Source organism: Astatotilapia calliptera, chromosome 9 (assembly GCF_964374335.1).
Source record: "Astatotilapia calliptera chromosome 9, fAstCal68.1, whole genome shotgun sequence".
Taxonomy (NCBI): Eukaryota; Metazoa; Chordata; class Actinopteri; order Cichliformes; family Cichlidae; genus Astatotilapia; species Astatotilapia calliptera.
The window spans coordinates 31,456,640-31,474,227 of NC_137430.1; the positions used below are offsets into that span (position 1 = coordinate 31,456,640).

Consider the following 17,588-nt stretch of genomic DNA (forward strand, 5'->3'; position numbering starts at 1 on the left):
ACACTGCAGGAAAAACGAAAATAAATATTATACTGCAAATTTGCAAAAAAGCAGCATATGCATCAAAATAAACTATTTCCAGCAGTGCAATATGAGTCCTAAGCATCCCAGAAACGACACAGAAAGTCATAAAGTCAAAGATAACTTTTAAAAAGAGCAGTATAGGCCCTGAGGCCCTGATCGCAAAAGACTACATTTCCGCGAAAATGACGTCACTTCCGGTTTCGGCCAGGTAATGGCGGAAATGCAAAAGTTCGCGCTGACGTCTATTCCAACGTAGGAAGTGTTTTGAACAGCTGATCGGACCGGCAAAGCGTGTTTCTGGAATATTATGTTTTTGTTCCTGCAAGCGCTTTTTATGCAGTTTTTGCAAAGCTTTATGTGGAAGGAAACCGTGACCGAGGACAAGCTGATGGCACAATATGTAAGTACAACTCCTCCGGTTTCATATGCAAAAAAAATTTTTGCGCTAGCTTACGTGGTTGCAGTGCTACCGGGATTTAAAAATAGTTACGCATAACAGAGCGTTCCCGCTCCGATCGGCTCTAAAGGGTTAAAATATAAAAGATTTTAAAGATCTTATTTTTTCATAAATTTCAGGTCAGAATTTTCAGTAAGCTGCAGGAACCCTGTTCAGTGTCAGAACAGCCAAGTCTCCTCTAATAAACCTCCATCTGTGTCACTGAGAACATATGTCATGTCAGTTTTTGGTTTGATATACAGGAAATGACATCATGGATCAAACTCTTTGTCATTAAACTATTTCTTTATTTAACATTTCAAATTTTGTATTAACTGTTGAAGGATTTCATAACACAAACAACCTGAACAAAAAAAAAAAAAAAAAACAAAAAAAAAACAAAAAAAAAAACACCCAACAAAAACACATGGATCAAAATACATTCAATAAAAACATAATAAGAGGAAACAGATTTTTTGATTCAACTGCTGGAACAAAGCTAACCACTCAACACCAACACTACAGTAGAACAGTTTAGAAAGCTTAAAATGTAACAAGAGGCACATTTTCATTCATAGCTGCCTCATCAGATCTTTACAGGAGATTCACTGTGAACTCTGTGGAGCCTGATCTCAAGGGTTTTAAGTCTGACCCTGAAACCAGACGAGGATCTTTCTGTCTCTGCAGCTTCACAGAGATGGGAGTGATTTCAGTCCTGCATGATCACGCTGATGTTTGCACAGAGCAGACAATGTGGTGAATATTTTGGCACATTGGTAACAGTGAAAGAGTTTATTAGTAACGTGGGATCGTTTGTGTTTGGAGTATGAACTGAAATTCCTGAAGCTCTTGTCACACTGGTCACAGCTGTAGTTTCCTTCCATGTGTGTCCGTTCATGACAGTTACGATTAGCTGATTGTGGAAAGCTTTTGTCACAGTGTCTGCACTTGTATGGTTTCTCTCCTGTGTGGACGCGTTTGTGTCTTTTAAGCTCACCTGCAGAGGTGTAGGATGACCCACACTGATCACAGAGATGCTTTTTGACCCCACTGTGAAAGAGTTCGTGTCGTTTTAAGTCACGTTTTGTGGGGAAGCCTTTCCCACATTCTTTGCAGTAGTTCATTTTGTCTCCAGTGTGTCTACGTTGATGTAGTTTTAGGGCATTTGAATGACTGAAAGTTTTTCCACAAAGGTCACAACGAAAGTCTTTCCCACCACCACAGCGACGACAGGGTTGAGAACTGGATCCATCTGTGTCGCTCTGCTTCTAAACAAAGACACAAAGACAGTGTAAGTCAGTCCTTCAACATTTTCATCCTGAACGTCGCCTGAAATAAAGAGCATCTCTGCAGACGTCCAATTACATTTTACTCCTTCAGTTAACAGTTTACTGGGCTATACAAACACACACTGTGGTACCACACCCTTGTGAGCATCAGTTGAACAGTATTGTATCTAACCAGATTCTTACTCTCGGTGGCATTACCTTGGCCTCCAGTAACACTGTGGGGAACTTTGGACTCATTTTGGACCAGGACAAATTCTGTCGCCTCTTTGGTGACATCTGCTGTTCACAATATGTAGAGCAGCTTGAATCTACAAATTATGAAGTGCTTCCTTGTAATTACCCACGCTGCAGAGCTCAGTCCCGTCGACTGAGTTTTATAGAGTGGGCAATTATAAGGAAACACTTCAGTAACTTCCAGTAACGCTGTGAGGAACCTTGGAGTCATTTTGACCAGGACATGTCCTTCAATGCACATTAAACAATTCATTATTATCAGGAAGTCCTAAAAACTCACTGAAAAGCCTTCAGTTAATCCGAAATGCTGCAGCAAGAGTCCTGACAGGGACTAGAAAGAGAGAGCATATTTCTCCTTCATTGGCTTCCCTTCATTGGCTTCCTGTTTAATCCAGAATTGAATTCAAAATCCGGTCTTGAATAATCAGGCCCAATCTTATTTTAATGACCTTGTAGTACCATATCACCCTGTTAGAGCACTTTGCTCTCGCACTGCAGCCTTACTTGTTGTTCCTACAGTATTTAAAAGTAGAATGGGAGGCAGATCGTTCGGTTTCAGGCCCCTCTTCTGTGTAACCAACTTCCAGTTTGGATTCAGGAGACAGACACAGTGTCTACTTTTAAGATTAGGCTTAAAACTTTCCTTTTTGCTAAAGCATATAGTTAGGGCTGGACCAGGTGACCCTGAATCCTCCCTTAGTTATGCTGCAATAGACATAGGCTGCCGGGGGATTCCCATGATGCATTGAGTTTTTCCTTTCCAGTCACCTTTCTCACTCACTATGTATTAACAGACCTCTCTGCATTGAATCATATCTGTTATTAACCTCTGTCTCTCTTCCACAGCATGTCTTTTATCCTGTCTTCCTTCTCTCACCCCAACCGGTCGCAGCAGATGGCCGCCCCTCCCTGAGCCTGGTTCTGCCGGAGGTTTCTTCCTGTTAAAAGGGAGTTTTTCCTTCCCACAGTCGTCAAAGTGCTTGCACATAGAGGGTCATATGATTGTTGGGCTTTTCTCTGTATGTACTATTGTAGGGCAGGGGTCGGCAACCGTAGGCACGTGTGCCACAGTTGGCACACGAAGGGTTAACTGATGGCACGACCAATGCTGGACTGGCCATCGGGCATTTGCTCGGTGGCCCGGTGACTTTTTTTCCCCTTTGTAACGGTATAAACAATGAAAGGTGGTGGATTGGCCAGATGCTGTAAAAATAACTCAGTTGTTTGGTGGTGGCTGTGGCGGAGCTTCCTCAGATTCAGTAAAATTAGCAAGTGGTGGAGGCCAGCGGGTGGATGAGGGAAAGGGGAGGCAGGAGGAGGAGACACCCGAGGCGGCCGCCGGTCCGAGTGTCAGGTGACCTGAACTTCAGGTAAGAAGTTATGACCTGCAGTCTATCTGGGTCAGATATAAACCAAGTTTAGGTGGAGTTTATTTTCGTTGTGCTGACTTTTTACAGTCAGTTACAATAACTCGTACTGCGTGCTAGCTAGCATGACGAAGTTCCTATACAGCTGGGTGGGTGCTTTGATGTTAGTGATACCATAGTGAACTGTATTTTATTCATAAGGTTAGTTAGTAGAGTTGCCTGTAAAAAGACGAATCGTCCCTCATTCAGAGAAATTATTACGCGTTTCGTATTAAGGTGAAAAGGAACAGAGTTTGTCCCGAACTTCAGCTAGAAAGAAAAAAAGACACAAAGATTGATTTATTCTGTCTTTACGCTGCACAGCTGCCTCTTCTTCTCTCATTCTCTCCCTCCCTCTCCTGTTGCTACTGATCAATGATCAGCTGATCAGCTTTCCTCTCTTGTTTGTTTATCGCCCACTTTGCGCCAGAGAGGGGAAACCAGCGGATGTCGCGCTAAACAACAGCAGCACGTTTAAGCTCGATCAGCTGTTGTTAGAATTTATTTAATATTACTTTCTAGTATCAGCTAATGTTTGCAGGAGCCACAGCTGTAAAAGCTGCTGGTCATGATGTCGGTTTGGATATGTGGTGAGAGGGAAACATGCAGATGAAACCAGGAGATGTCCTTACTGAATCATCAGAGCTGAACAGGTGATGGAGAAACAGGTTTACCTTTTAGGTGACATGAATGAGTTGAAGTTATGAACTGTTTCTGAGAGACAAATAACACCAGGATCCTTTTCTAAGTAACTGACAGCTGGTAACTGTGCAGGGGCGGGTCTAGCAAAGTTTTGCCAGGGGGGCCAGGTGGGGCATTAACAGGGAAAGGGGGGCACAAAGAAATATTTTCTTATTCTCATTTAAAATGTCTGGCTGTTATTAAATAATTATCTGAAGCTTACAACCAAAGTTTTTATCTGACATGAAATGTATAGAAGCAGCTGGAATCCATAGATGTGCGTGTTCACGGAGCTTGCATTGTCACCTGCTGGACACTACCTGACAAGTTTAACTGTCTTCAGAACATTGCAGAGGCCTTGTTGACAGTATTTGGTTCTACATATCTGTGTGAGCAGATTTTCTCTCACATGAAGAGTGTCCTCACGTAGCCGTCTGAATGCTGGACACTGGGAGACCTGTGTCTCCGAGTGGGAGACCAGAGATCACATTAGCATGTGTATCTCTGTATTAACAAACATGCCATATTGGCCCAGTTTATTTTTCTTATCATTGTTGTGAGGAGACCATAAATAGCATTTGTATTTTCTGTATTTGCTGTTGTGGAGTTCTTGTTATGGATAAAAAGTGTCTTTTTTTTTGTTTCAAAATAGCTGCTAACTATTCGCTGATAGCTGTCAACATCTGTGAACAAATATAATTCTATAAAGTTGTTCTATGTAGTGTGTAACTGTTAATATAGAGCGTTATTAAATTTATTGCTAATACAATCATATGGCACACTGACTTCTGAGGAAATTTTAAATGGCACTGGCCATCAGAAAGGTTGCCTAAATCTGTTGTAGGGTCTACCTTACAATATAAAGTACCTTGAGGCAACTACTGTTGTGATTTGGCGCTATATAAATAAAACTGAATTGAATACCATGAAACTACGTGAATTTTAAATAACACCATATCAGTTTTCAGCACTTTCAGTTTAGTTTTTTAGGATCATTTAAACAAAAATGATAACTAAAATGAAAATCTGAATAATCACACAACACCGTCTCTCCATTCTGTAGAACTCTGCTTATTAAATTGTGTTAGCAACATGCTAACACGGTTTAATGAGCAGAGTTGTTCCAAACAGTCAGGCTAAAATGACACGATAAAAATATAAAAACATACCTCACAGTAACTGCACTTGTAGAGTCTCTTTCTGGTGTGGATCTGTTGGTGTAGTCTCAGGTAATGTGGAGCTTTAAAAGTCTTCTCACACAGATCACACTTATAAGGTAGTTCCTCAGAGTGGGTAAACATGTGACGTTGTAACTTTGCGTCTGTTGTAAACTCTTTGCCACACTGTTGACAGCTGTACACATCATGTCCGGTGTGAATGCGTAGGTGTGTATTTCGGCTCTGTTTCAGGCTGAAAGATTTTCCACAAATGTCACAGCTGTATGCTTTAATTCCAGAGTGGGTAACTAGATGACTCTGTAAGTGGCCACTTTGAGTAAAAGCTCTGCCACACTGATCACAGCTGTACGCTTTAACTCCACTGTGGATGACTTGGTGTTTTTTTAGACCATTCTTCCGAGAAAAAGTGTGTCCACACTCGTCACAGCTGAACGGTCTCTCTCCAGTGTGGATGACCTGATGGTTTTCTAGTGAAGCCTTCCTAAGAAAATCCTTCCCACACTCGTCACAGCTGTACGCTTTAACTCCACTGTGGACGAGTTGGTGTTTTTTTAGACTACCCTTCCAGGAAAAACTCTTTCCACACTCGTCACAGCTGTATGGTTTAACTCCACTATGGAAGAGCTGGTGTGCTTTTAAGCTTCCAAACCGGGTAAAAGACTTTCCACAGTCATCACAGCTGAACGGTCTCTCTCCAGTGTGGATGAGTTGGTGGGTTTTTAGTGAATCCTTCCTAGTAAAATCTTTCCCACACTCATCACAGCTGTACGCTTTAACTCCACTGTGGATGAGTTGGTGTTTTTTTAGACTATCCTTCCAGGAAAAAGTCTGTCCACACTCGTCACAGCTGAACGGTCTCTCTCCAGTGTGGATGAGTTGGTGGGTTTTTAGACTATCCTTCCAGGAAAAAGTGTGTCCACACTCGTCACAGCTGAACGGTCTCTCTCCAGTGTGGATGACCTGATGGTTTTCTAGTGAAGCCTTCCTAAGAAAATCCTTCCCACACTCGTCACAGCTGTACGCTTTAACTCCACTGTGGACGAGTTGGTGTTTTTTTAGACTACCCTTCCAGGAAAAACTCTTTCCACACTCGTCACAGCTGTATGGTTTAACTCCACTATGGAAGAGCTGGTGTGCTTTTAAGCTTCCAAACCGGGTAAAAGACTTTCCACAGTCATCACAGCTGAACGGTCTCTCTCCAGTGTGGATGAGTTGGTGGGTTTTTAGTGAATCCTTCCTAGTAAAATCTTTCCCACACTCATCACAGCTGTACGCTTTAACTCCACTGTGGATGAGTTGGTGTTTTTTTAGACTATCCTTCCAGGAAAAAGTCTGTCCACACTCGTCACAGCTGAACGGTCTCTCTCCAGTGTGGATGAGTTGGTGGGTTTTTAGTGAATCCTTCTTAGTAAAATCTTTCCCACACTCATCACAGGTGTATTTCTTCTCCCCCTTTGTTCTGTGAGGTTTGTCGGCCTCCTGAGAGCGCTGACTTCTCGCTCCATGTTGGTCCTGCAGTGACAGAGATACAAACACAGGCAGTGAGTGAAATGTAGGGCTGGGCATCATCACTGATTTCGATTCAGGGAAATTTTGCCTCAGACAGTCAGAAATATTAGAATTCTGATCACTATGTACTTATCAGTACATATCTGTATTTTATATTTCTAAAATGAAAGCTGACATGTGTGAGACTTCATCAGAGGTGTAAGCAGCACAGCAGATGCCTTTGTGTCAAAGTAACTGAGGATAAAACAGAAAAACATGAAGGAGAATTTTCTGGCCTGGGTTTAAAAATATTCTGCAGTGGATCAAACACGAAAGAAAACCATTAATCAACATATGAACATTACCTGATGCTGCTGAAGTGAAGCAGAGCAAAGTTACAGAGGTTTTATTACAGACACGGCTAAACGTTTTGCATAATTTAAAAAAGTTTACATTTGTTCTGTATTGAACAGCAGAAATTAGGCTTTGTTGCTCGAAGTGAAAAAACAAAAAACAGCACCCGACAGAGCGGTAAACAATGGAGAGAGAGAATTCTGCTGGTTTAATAAATTTTATTTTGGAGAGAGACAAAACCGGCAGCTTCAGAATCTAGCGCCGAAAAAGACGTAAACACAAAGAGCGGACCGGCGAACGCATCAGAATCAGTGAGCTGCCGGCTTTCAGCCCCGATGGCACGGACGTCTTTGTTTACGTCTTTGTGCAGAATCCGTGCACCTGCTCTCATTTACTGTTTTAGCCGTTTGGTGGTTGTTGAAATTTTCTGAGGTTTAACCTGAGATTGTAGCGTTTTCAGGATTTTAATCAATTGATATCATGTTATCCAAGCTACAATCAATTTTAATTGATAAAACCCTCCCCGATTGAAATGCAGTCGTGAAACAAACTGTCATTACTTGAAGCTTTTCAACAGTCCTCTTTGGTGACATCTGCTGGTCAAAATATGAAGAGCAGCTTGAATCTACAAATTATAATGAAGCGCTTCATTATGTTTAGTATCATGTGACAGTTCTGTCTGATATCAGGCTACTGTTGTGTTGCTTTGCACATGTATTTTCTGTGTGATTGAAAAGGTTTTGAAATTTCATTAATAAATAATTTTGATGAATATCCTTATTTAAACATGTGCTGTGGTGTGGTTTCTCTTTGCTTGTGACTTCTTGATGTTTGTAAACATAATAGATGTAAAATAAAAAAAAACATAGTACATAATAAAATACAACACAGTCATATAACAGGTTGGGAGGATGAGAGTTTTAGACGTGACTGATTATTTGGTGAAACTGTGATATTTTCCTCACCTCCTGTGTTGAGCTCATTGTTTCCTCTGTAGTGACTCAGCTGAACCCAGATGGCTGAAAATGTTCCTCTGCTGCTCCGTCAGACTCTTCTCCTCCTGCTGATCAGCTGGGACACAAAACAGATCTTTGTAAGGCTCCACACTGCACTGAAGAGTCAAAGTGTCTCATATGTTCATCTGACAACACAAAGTACAAATTTCACTCTGATTGCTTGTAGAAATCTTGTGAGACGTGTTGTGCTGCAAAGTGTCTCATATGTGTCCTGTTTATTTTCTGCGCTTTTGGTCACTCAGACCACATCACTTTCTCCAGAGATCAACTGCTAAACATCAGGCAGTCGCCTCACTATAGTTCTTATCCATTTTTCACAAACCCGGAAAGTTTTTTGGAGATTTTAGTTGGAGGCGCAGCAGCTCTCTGTGGCTCCTGGAGAAGATGTAGACAGGGCAGTCGCGCTGGTGCGCTGGTGAAACTACGTCGGCGAGGATTCCGCACGGCACTCCCCTCCATTCACCTCACGAATCTCCGCTCTCTTCCAAACAAAGTCGATGAACTACTGCTCTTAAAGCGGACTAACAAGGGCTTTGCACGCTCTGCTGCCCTCTGCTTCACTGAAACCTGGCTCGGTGAGCGAGTCCCAGACGCTGTCTTAAATCTGCCGGGCTTCCAACTTCACCGGACGGACCGCGAAACAGAGCTCTCAAGGAAAACAAAGGGTGGTGGAGTCTGCTTCTACATTAATGAAGGTTGGTGTACTGATGTCACAGTGTTACAGAAACACTGCAGCCCACACTTGGAAAGTTTTTTCATCAACTGTAAACCTTTTTATTCACCGCGGGAGTTTTCTTCCTTCATGCTGGTCGGAGTTTACATCCCTCCACAGGCCAACGCGAACAACGCACTGTGCAAGCTGGCTGACCAGATTACTACCCTGGAGAGGAAATTCCCAGATTCCTTTACAATTATTCTTGGGGATTTTAACAGAGCAAACCTAAACTACGAACTCCCTAAATACAGACAGCATACTGTATAAACTGCCCCATCAAGGACAACATCATACTGGATCACTGTTACACCACTCTAAAAGATGCCTATCGCTCTGTGCCCCGGGCAGCTTTGGGACATTCTGATCACTGCATGGTCCATTTTATTCCAGTTTATAGGCAAAAACTCAAACGTGCGAAAACTGAAGAAGTGGACTAACGCAGCAAAGCAGGAACTGCAGGACTGTTTTGACTCCACTAATTGGACTGTTTTTGAAGCTGCATCTGAGAACCTAGATAAGCTCACGGACACTGTGACATCATACATCAGTTTCTGTGAAGACGTGTGTGTGCGCCACAAAGACCTTTTGCACATACAACAACAATAAACCATGGTTCACTGCTAAATTCCAACATCTTCGTAAGGCCAAGGAGGACGCCTACAGAAGTGGTGACAGGGCCCTGTACAAGCAAGCTAGGAACACACTGACCAAGGAGATCAAAGCAGCTAAAAGGATCTACTCCCAGAAGCTGGAAGAACGGCTCTCAGTCAACGACCCAGCGTCAGTGTGGAGGGGCCTGCAGGAAATCACCAGACGCCCCCCACCCACTATTGAAGGAAACAAAGACCTGGCCAACGAGTTAAACACTTTCTACTGCAGGTTTGAGACGGACAGACTCCCACGCCCCACCCTCCCCAGGGACATTGCTTCAGACATTGACCCCCAACACACCTTCCACCTCTCCCCCCCTTCACCCTCCCCAATCCAGACCCAACGACCACCCCCACCCTCCCCAATCCAGACCCAACGACCACCACCACCCTCTCCAATCCAGACTCAACCACCTCCACCACACCTCTCACCCCCCTTTCTTCCTCCCTGAAACTCAGAATACACACTCAGGATGTGAGCCGACTATTCCAGAAACAGAAGCGCAGGAAAGCCCCCGGACCAGACGGTGTCTCACCCTCCTTTCTCAAAACCTGTGCTGAACAGCTGGCTCCCATCTTTACTCGCATCTTCAACACATCCCTGGAGCTGTGTGAAGTTCCCTCCTGCTTCAAACGCTCCACCATCATCCCTGTTCCCAAGAAACCCACCATCACAGGACTGAATGACTACAGACCTGTCGCCTTGACGTCTGTGGTCATGAAATCGTTCGAACGACTGGTGTTAGCCCATCTGAAAGACATTACAGGCCACCAGCTGGACCCTCTGCAGTTTGCCTACCAGGCAAACAGGTTGGTGGATGATGCAGTGAACATGGGGCTGCATTACATCCTGCAACACCTCGACCGCCCGGGAACTTATGCCAGGGTCCTGTTGCCAGGGTCCTGTTTGTGGACTTTAGTTCGGCTTTTAACACCATTGTGCCTGAACTTCTCTCCTCCAAACTCTCCCAGCTCAGCGTGTCTCCAGCTACCTGTCAGTGGATCACCAGCTTCCTGACAGACAGAAAGCAGCAAGTGAGGCTGGGGGAGATCACCTCTGAAACTCGGTCCCTCAGTATTGGTGCCCTCAAGGATGTGTCCTCTCACCACTACTGTTCTCCCTCTACACTAACGACTGCACCTCCAAGAACTCGGCTGTCAAACTCCTAAAGTTTGCAGATGACACCACTGTCATTGGCCTCATTCAGGATGGTGATGAGTCTGCATACCGGCAGGAAGTTGAGCGGCTGGTACTCTGGTGCAGTCAGCACAATCTGGAGCTGAACACTCTTAAAACTGTAGAGATGACAGTGGACTTCAGGAGACATCCCTCAACTCTGCTCCCCCTCACCATATCAGACAGCCCTGTGTCAACTGCGAAGATCTTCAAGTTCCTGGGTACAACCATCTCCCAGGACCTGAAGTGGGAGACCAACATCAACTCCATCCTCAAAAAGACCCAGCAGAGGATGTACTTCCTGAGACAACTGGGGAAGTACAGTCTCCCACAGGAGCTGCTGATCCAGTTCTACACTGCGGTCATTGAGTCTGTCCTGTGCTCCTCCATCACAGTCTGGTATGGAGCAGCCACTAAACAGGACAAGAGCAGACTGCAGCGGACTGTACGGGCAGCAGAAAGGATCATCAGCGCCCCCCTGCCCTCCATCCAGGATCTGTACCTCTCAAGAACCAGGAAACGGGCAGGGAAAAATCATCACAGACCCCTCACACCCTGGACACAGACTTTTTGATCTGCTGCCCTCTGGCAGACGGTACAGAAGCCTGCAGACCAGGACCACCCGACATAGGAACAGTTTCTTTCCCCTCGCCATCTCCCTCCTAAACAGTTGACCTGTCACACTGCTCCCACTGCCAGACTGCAACTGCACCTTATGTACATTCTGCAGTATTCATTCCACCTCACTTCATTTCTGTATTTTATGTATATAAGTTTAGATTAGTTATTTATAGTTTGTTTACACAGCTTTGTGTATGTATGTGTGATTTACATTGCTGTGCTTGAGAGCCTCCATCTACCGGAACCAAATTCCTTGTATGTGTCTGCACATATACTTGGCCAATAAACACGATTCTGATTCTGATGTTCATCTGACAACACAAAGTACAAATTTCACTCTGATTGGTTGTAGAAATCTTGTGAGACTAGACATGGAGAAGCTGCATTCAGCTTTTATGCTCCATATATCTGGAACAAACTCCCAGAAAGCCTCAGACCAGCTGAAACACTCAGTTTATTTAAATCCAAGTTGCAGACTCACCTGTTCTCAGCTGCATTTGAATAAAGCACCAAATCTGCACGGTTTTACTTTTAAGCTTAAATTTCAAAACCTACATTTTAACTACTGATTTTATGTACTGCCCCCCCCCCCCCCCTTTTTAAATCATGCTTTTTATTTTTTTGTTTTTTAATGTCTCTGAAAAGCACTTTGAATCAACTTGCTGTTGAATGGTGCTATATAAATAAACTTGCCTTGCCTATAGAAAGAAAACTGAACAGAACATCTGAATTCACTTGATGCTAAACATTCATTTCATAGAATAGTTTTTGTTGACATCTTCCTGTGCATCACTTTACAGCAGTCAGACTCATTAAAATGAGACTTTGTAGGAGTTCACTTCCTCTCATGTGTTCATCCACAGCAGCTGGACAATAAAGTTTATTGTGACCCTGATACTGCAGCAGATCGCTCTCATCCATTTCCTGTTATCACTTCAAATAGAAATCAGGCTGTAGAGTGTCAAACTCTGGCCCGCGCGCCAAATTTGGCCCGCAGCCCAATTACATTTGGCCCGCAAAACCATAGGCTTTGGAGCGTGATGTCATGGTAGGGGGCGTGGTCATGATTTTTCGTTGAGCTGCCATCTTAGTAGGCGAAACAAATGGCTACAGGAGTGAAAGCACACGGAAACATCAGCTATGGCTCGTACTTGCTGTGTTGTCAGTTGCAATGTTAGATCCCAAGATCGGGAAGGGAATAACCTGGAAAATGGGCTCTTTTTATCGTTTCCCCTCCTGGAAGCAACGTGAGGAATCTCACGTATCTGATGTAACCAAACGAAGACATCAAGCTTGGATAGCAGCAGTGAGACGAGCTGATATCGAGTTCTCTGCCATCGTTTTTTGTTGGTGTGCTCTCCACATTTTCATTCCGGTAATTTCTAAAGAAATTCATATTGCTCTTTATAGGCTTTTCGATGGCCCGAACACGGACACACTGTCGGAGCTTAGCGATTCTGATGTGTCGGCTCCGCTCTGTGTTTACGTCTTTTTTGCGCTGATTCTGAGCTGCAGGTTTTGTCTCTCTCCAACCAAGATTCACCGAGCCAGCAGCAAAGGAGCAGCAAACTGCGCTTCACATTTGATCAATGTCGTCATGAATTCCCTCTGACTTTTGCTGTTTTGCTTCCACCACGATAAAAATCACACTTCCTGCACAGCTCTCTCTCTGATGAAGTCTCACATGTATCAGTACTGATAAATGATCAGAATTATAATATTTCTGACTGTCTGAGGCTAAATTGAATCGAATCAAGTCTTTGAGAACCGGAATCGAATGGATTATAGAAATCAGTGATGATACCCAGCCCTAGTGAGCAGCCTAGGCCTGAGAGAAGTGGATGTAGCTGTGGGTAATAAGAAAAGATGAAAAGAACTATTGATAACTTTTTTGTTAAGTTAAGGCCTGATCCTTCTGAAATTCATAGCCAGTGCTCGGAAAAAGCACAGTGTATCCAGGAAACACATTATATGCTGCAATAAATGCACTGCCCAAGTGTCCCCTCTCCCCACTGCCTTTCAGCAGCAAACAGGTCGTCAGAGGAGCCGAAATGATGATTAAGTTTAACATTTTCTACAATATTGACAAAGCACTTTAAGCACAAGTTTGTTAGTTAATAATTTAGAAATGAATATTGTCTGTATGGACTCCCCCCCCCAAAGAAAGTGCACATGTAAAACTGCGGTGTTAAGCGATGCGGTTGAAAAATTTGAGCGCGCCTAACTTTTGTGCCGGTGTTGTGCCCAAAAGTGATTGTCTGCCAGAAAGTGATTGCCGTCCGCGGGAGCGCGCGCAGCTGCTTAAAGCTGCAGCGCCCGGATTACTTCCGTTGCCAGCTACTTCCGTGCAACTGATATAACGTGGGGGGGAAAAAAACCCCAAACACATTTATGCCTTTGTTATTAGGCAAAGGTATGCATTTATGGAGCTTTAATTTTTAAAGTTAGGCGTACCGGTGCGCCCATGTCAAAAAGTTAGTCTAGAGCCCTGCTCACAGTAAAGTTAGCTCGGTGCTTACCTTTAGATGAGCCCACAAACCGAGAGAAACTCCGTGATGAAGTTGTGGCTACGTTCACACGTACACGGGTATTTTGAAAACGGAGATTTCAAAATAGTCACAGTCACAGTGTGATGCCAAAATAGGACCACACCTTTGACGCTGCGTTTTTCACGTTTTCCTCGTGCACACGTAAACACAAAAACGGACTTTTCGAAAGTATCCACCCTGGCAGGCGTTTTTCAGTGTCCGAAAACGCCGTTTACTAGTGATGGGACGTTCTGTATCGAGGCTTCGGAGCGTGTGTCGAGTAATGGAGGGGGCGTTTCCGTGATGCGCGTATCGAGGCTTGCTTCATTTATGGGAGGAGCTGAAAATGATGACGTCCGAAGCCTCGCTGCCCGGCTGTACCACGTGACTGGTTCATGAAGTGGTTCGAACTTTGCCGCGAGCTATGACAGCGATATAAACCCCTCAGACTTCATTCAAAAATGTGGGTGTTTGATGGAGAGTTGCGGTTAGTGAGAGTTTGGAGACAGTTTGGAGGTTTATGAGAGTGAGGAGAGAAAGTCAGGAGAGAATGGAGCCGGCTAAGAAGAGGAGGATGTCCTCCCCTGTGTGGGAACATTTTGATCTTATTCCTCCCAACAAGGTATGTAAATTTCTACAGAAGATGTATTTTCATGATACTGATGGTGCAATACAATTTATGTTAAGCTGTCTTGACTTTTGTACAAGGTGAAGTGTTTGCTATGTGCCAGGGAGCTGGGATATAACAGCAACACCTCATCCATGCTTAGGCACTACAGAGCTTTGCATGAGAATAAGGGGAACACCGATTGTGGAGCAAGACCAGGTGAGCCATCAAATGCAATGATAATATAGCATGCAGTAATGTTACTAAATGATATAACAATATTATACAACTGTTATAAGTTACGTGTGTGATATTTATATTTGTGCTTTGTCTTTATTGTCTTTCCTCAGAGAACAATCTCAAATAGATGAAGACCTGGTCAGCATGGTGATTGAGGACTTCCAGCCATTTAGCATTGTGGAGGACAAAGGATTCAAAAGATTTGTTAAATCATTAAATCCTAGCTATGTTCTCCCCACTAAAAAGGTCATAAAAGCAGTGAAAATTTAGTTTTTACAGAATAAAATGTGAACAGGCAGGACTGTGTAGCTGTCCATACCTCAACGTTACAAAAGCACAACTACTGTCCACACCCCAACCACACCTCACCTCACAGTAAATGATCATTTCCATTTCAAGCATTTCCAAATAATCATTTCCCATACTGCCACTATAAATATACACAGTATACTGCCATCACTACAATATACATGTTTTACACACTCCTTTTGTTGTTGACATTTACAGGCTGTGTGCAAAATGCCACACTCTTCAAATTCATGCCAGCTATTATTTTTACGTCCAGTAGGTGTCCTACTAGAGCAAATGAAGCTTCATGAAGCTTCGCGTTGGGGTGAACCAATTGGATGAAAAGCTTCAGTGCTTCATGGGGCTTCATCTGCCCATCACTACCGTTTACGTGTGGACGAAAGGTGCAAACGCATAGAAAAATCTGCGTTTTCAAAAATACCCAGGAAACAGATGCGGGAAACGTTGGTAGTGGTATAGTTTGTAGTGATGGTCCGCTTGAAGCTGATGCTCCGGTGCGTGTGTCAAAAAAATCAACACACTGCTTGAGAAGCTCTGTATCGAAGCTTGATTCGTTTGGCCAGAGTCACGTGATCAGTGACGTCCGAAGCGTCGTTTAGAACGTGACTACTTCGGGGTCTCGTTCAATGCTTTATAAGGAAGTGAATAATTCGCAGGATTTGTGGTGTTTTGATGGTGACAGGTAGCAAACCACTGATATTTCTACTGAGAGACATGGAGCCAGCGAGGAGGAGAGGAGGTTCTGTTGTGTGGGAGTATTTTGAGTAGATTTTGGTCATTCGGGTGGGTTTTCCAGCTTTGTGTTCTGGCTGTTTGCTTTTGTTTTGTGCGTGTTTATTTTATCTGAAAACGGGAAAAACTCAAAATGTCAAAAATCTGTTTTTCATAATATAAATATCATCAAATATCTTTAGAAAAACTTCCATTTGACTCGTTACATTTAATGTTAAAATATATATTTTATTTTTCAATTAATCTTAAAATGTTAGTCTGCCAAATGTGCAGCAATTTCATGTATTTATTCTCTTTAGCTGAGTTTGTGGGGCCCAGGTAGACTGTATAACTGCATCTCTACCAGTTTCTCTGCACTCCAGCCTCTTCTGTTCCACGTGAAGGGATTTTCCTTAATGCAGGAGAAATTATCTCCACGAAAAGGAACAGTTTCGGCCATCGCACAGTGGAACAAATTCTCTTCTTAAATAAAAATGAAAAAGGGTTACCTTAAATGCATCATGTTTTTAGTTTGCAAGTTCATAAGCACTTTCCCTTTCACAATCAATTCTACCCCCAGGTCAGAAATATGTCTGGGAAAATTTCCCTAATATAATATAAATACACCCGTCTTGCGATTAATTTCACAAGTGCATGGAGACAAGACCTCACAGCAGAATCATACTCCATAATGTGTTGTACAGTATTATATGTATATTATATGTAACGTCGTGTTTTCCAATTATTGTATTTACCAACATCAAGAAGTGAAAAGCAAAGAAAGACCACATAATGGTGCGTGTTTAAACAAGGAAAATTTGCTGGTCGAAATTATTCATTACACAAATAAACCACATTTTTTAACCCCAAAAAATACACGTTCAAAGCAACACAACGGCGGCCCAATATCAGAGAAAATTCCACTCTGTAGAGTGAGTGGGCAATCATAATGAAGCAGTTGGTTTTATTTTGTGGATTCAAGCGGCTCTTCATATTTTTGGCCACCAGATGTCACCAGAGAGGACGGTGTTGAAAAGCTTCGAGTAATGAACCATTTTTCAATACAAGCTTCAGAAAGCTTCATTTGGCCATCACTAATAGTTTGTTTCGCTCCTCTAAGTTCACTACTTTACTCGCTGTGGATGAAAAATTGATATGATTATTAGTGTTAGTAGGACAGAGATTAAGAGTAGAATACGGCACAAAATGAAGGAACGCTGGCAAAAGCAATGGGAGGAAGAGAGGAAAGGGTGATGGTTTTACAAAATCCAAAGGAAATTGGGAGACATGAGAAGTACAGGAAGAAACAGGAGACTGTTATATCTCGACTTAGATTCGGACACACTGGTTTTAATACCACATTACTTTTAATAGGAAAACACTGTACAGTGGAGTGTGACTGCAGTAGGGAACAGGAAATAATGTTTTATTGCATTGTCAGAAGTATGATATTGAAAGAAGACAACTAATCAAAATGCTGGCCGATATGAGAGTAAAACTGGACTTGATTTATTTATTTTGCATGAGCTCTATAAGTAAAAGCTACTTTTCCAGCTATCCAAAAACATGCATCTCAACTGGAAACTCAAAGTCACCCACTGAAAACTGACTTAGTTTGAAAATAAAAGAGACCATTTAAAGATTCAACCAATGCTGATATTTGAATCTATCCAAAACATGTCTAGTTAATGATAAAGGACTGAACAGGTCTCCTTTTTGTTTTTGCTTCTTGATTAAAAAAAAGGACAAATATACTTGCCTACATATGCTATTCTACATGCTTTTAAACCGTTTAAAATTACAATTCATAGTTTTATATGTGAATTATATAATGTTAAATTACTATTAAACAAATGACTGACTAAGTATTTCAGACTTTAGTTTACTTCAGCCATATATCATATAAATCAGGTATCATACAAAA

The 17,588-nt window shown here is 42.8% G+C and overlaps 1 protein-coding gene and 1 long non-coding RNA gene across 3 annotated transcripts; one reads left to right on the plus strand and one right to left on the minus strand.

The window, feature by feature from the left end:
* Window positions 1-747: 747 nt before the first annotated feature.
* LOC113028870 (uncharacterized) lies at window positions 748-14,045 on the minus strand. Its single transcript, XM_080306675.1, has 4 exons — window positions 13,789-14,045; window positions 8,056-8,161; window positions 5,240-6,760; window positions 748-1,728 (listed from the first exon to the last, which is right to left on the minus strand). The coding sequence occupies exons 2-4, from the start codon at window positions 8,071-8,073 to the stop codon at window positions 1,150-1,152; spliced, it is 2,118 nt and encodes a 705-aa protein (XP_080162801.1). The 5' UTR covers window positions 8,074-8,161; window positions 13,789-14,045; the 3' UTR covers window positions 748-1,149.
* Window positions 14,046-14,050: 5 nt separating this feature from the next.
* Window positions 14,051-14,942, plus strand: LOC145431180 (uncharacterized). 2 transcript variants are annotated; one of them, XR_013911525.1, is made up of 3 exons: window positions 14,078-14,419; window positions 14,506-14,623; window positions 14,755-14,942. It is a non-coding gene; the product is annotated as an uncharacterized LOC145431180 (long non-coding RNA). The 2 variants fall into 2 exon arrangements; XR_013911524.1 differs by having other exon boundaries at window positions 14,051-14,623.
* Window positions 14,943-17,588: the final 2,646 nt, after the last annotated feature.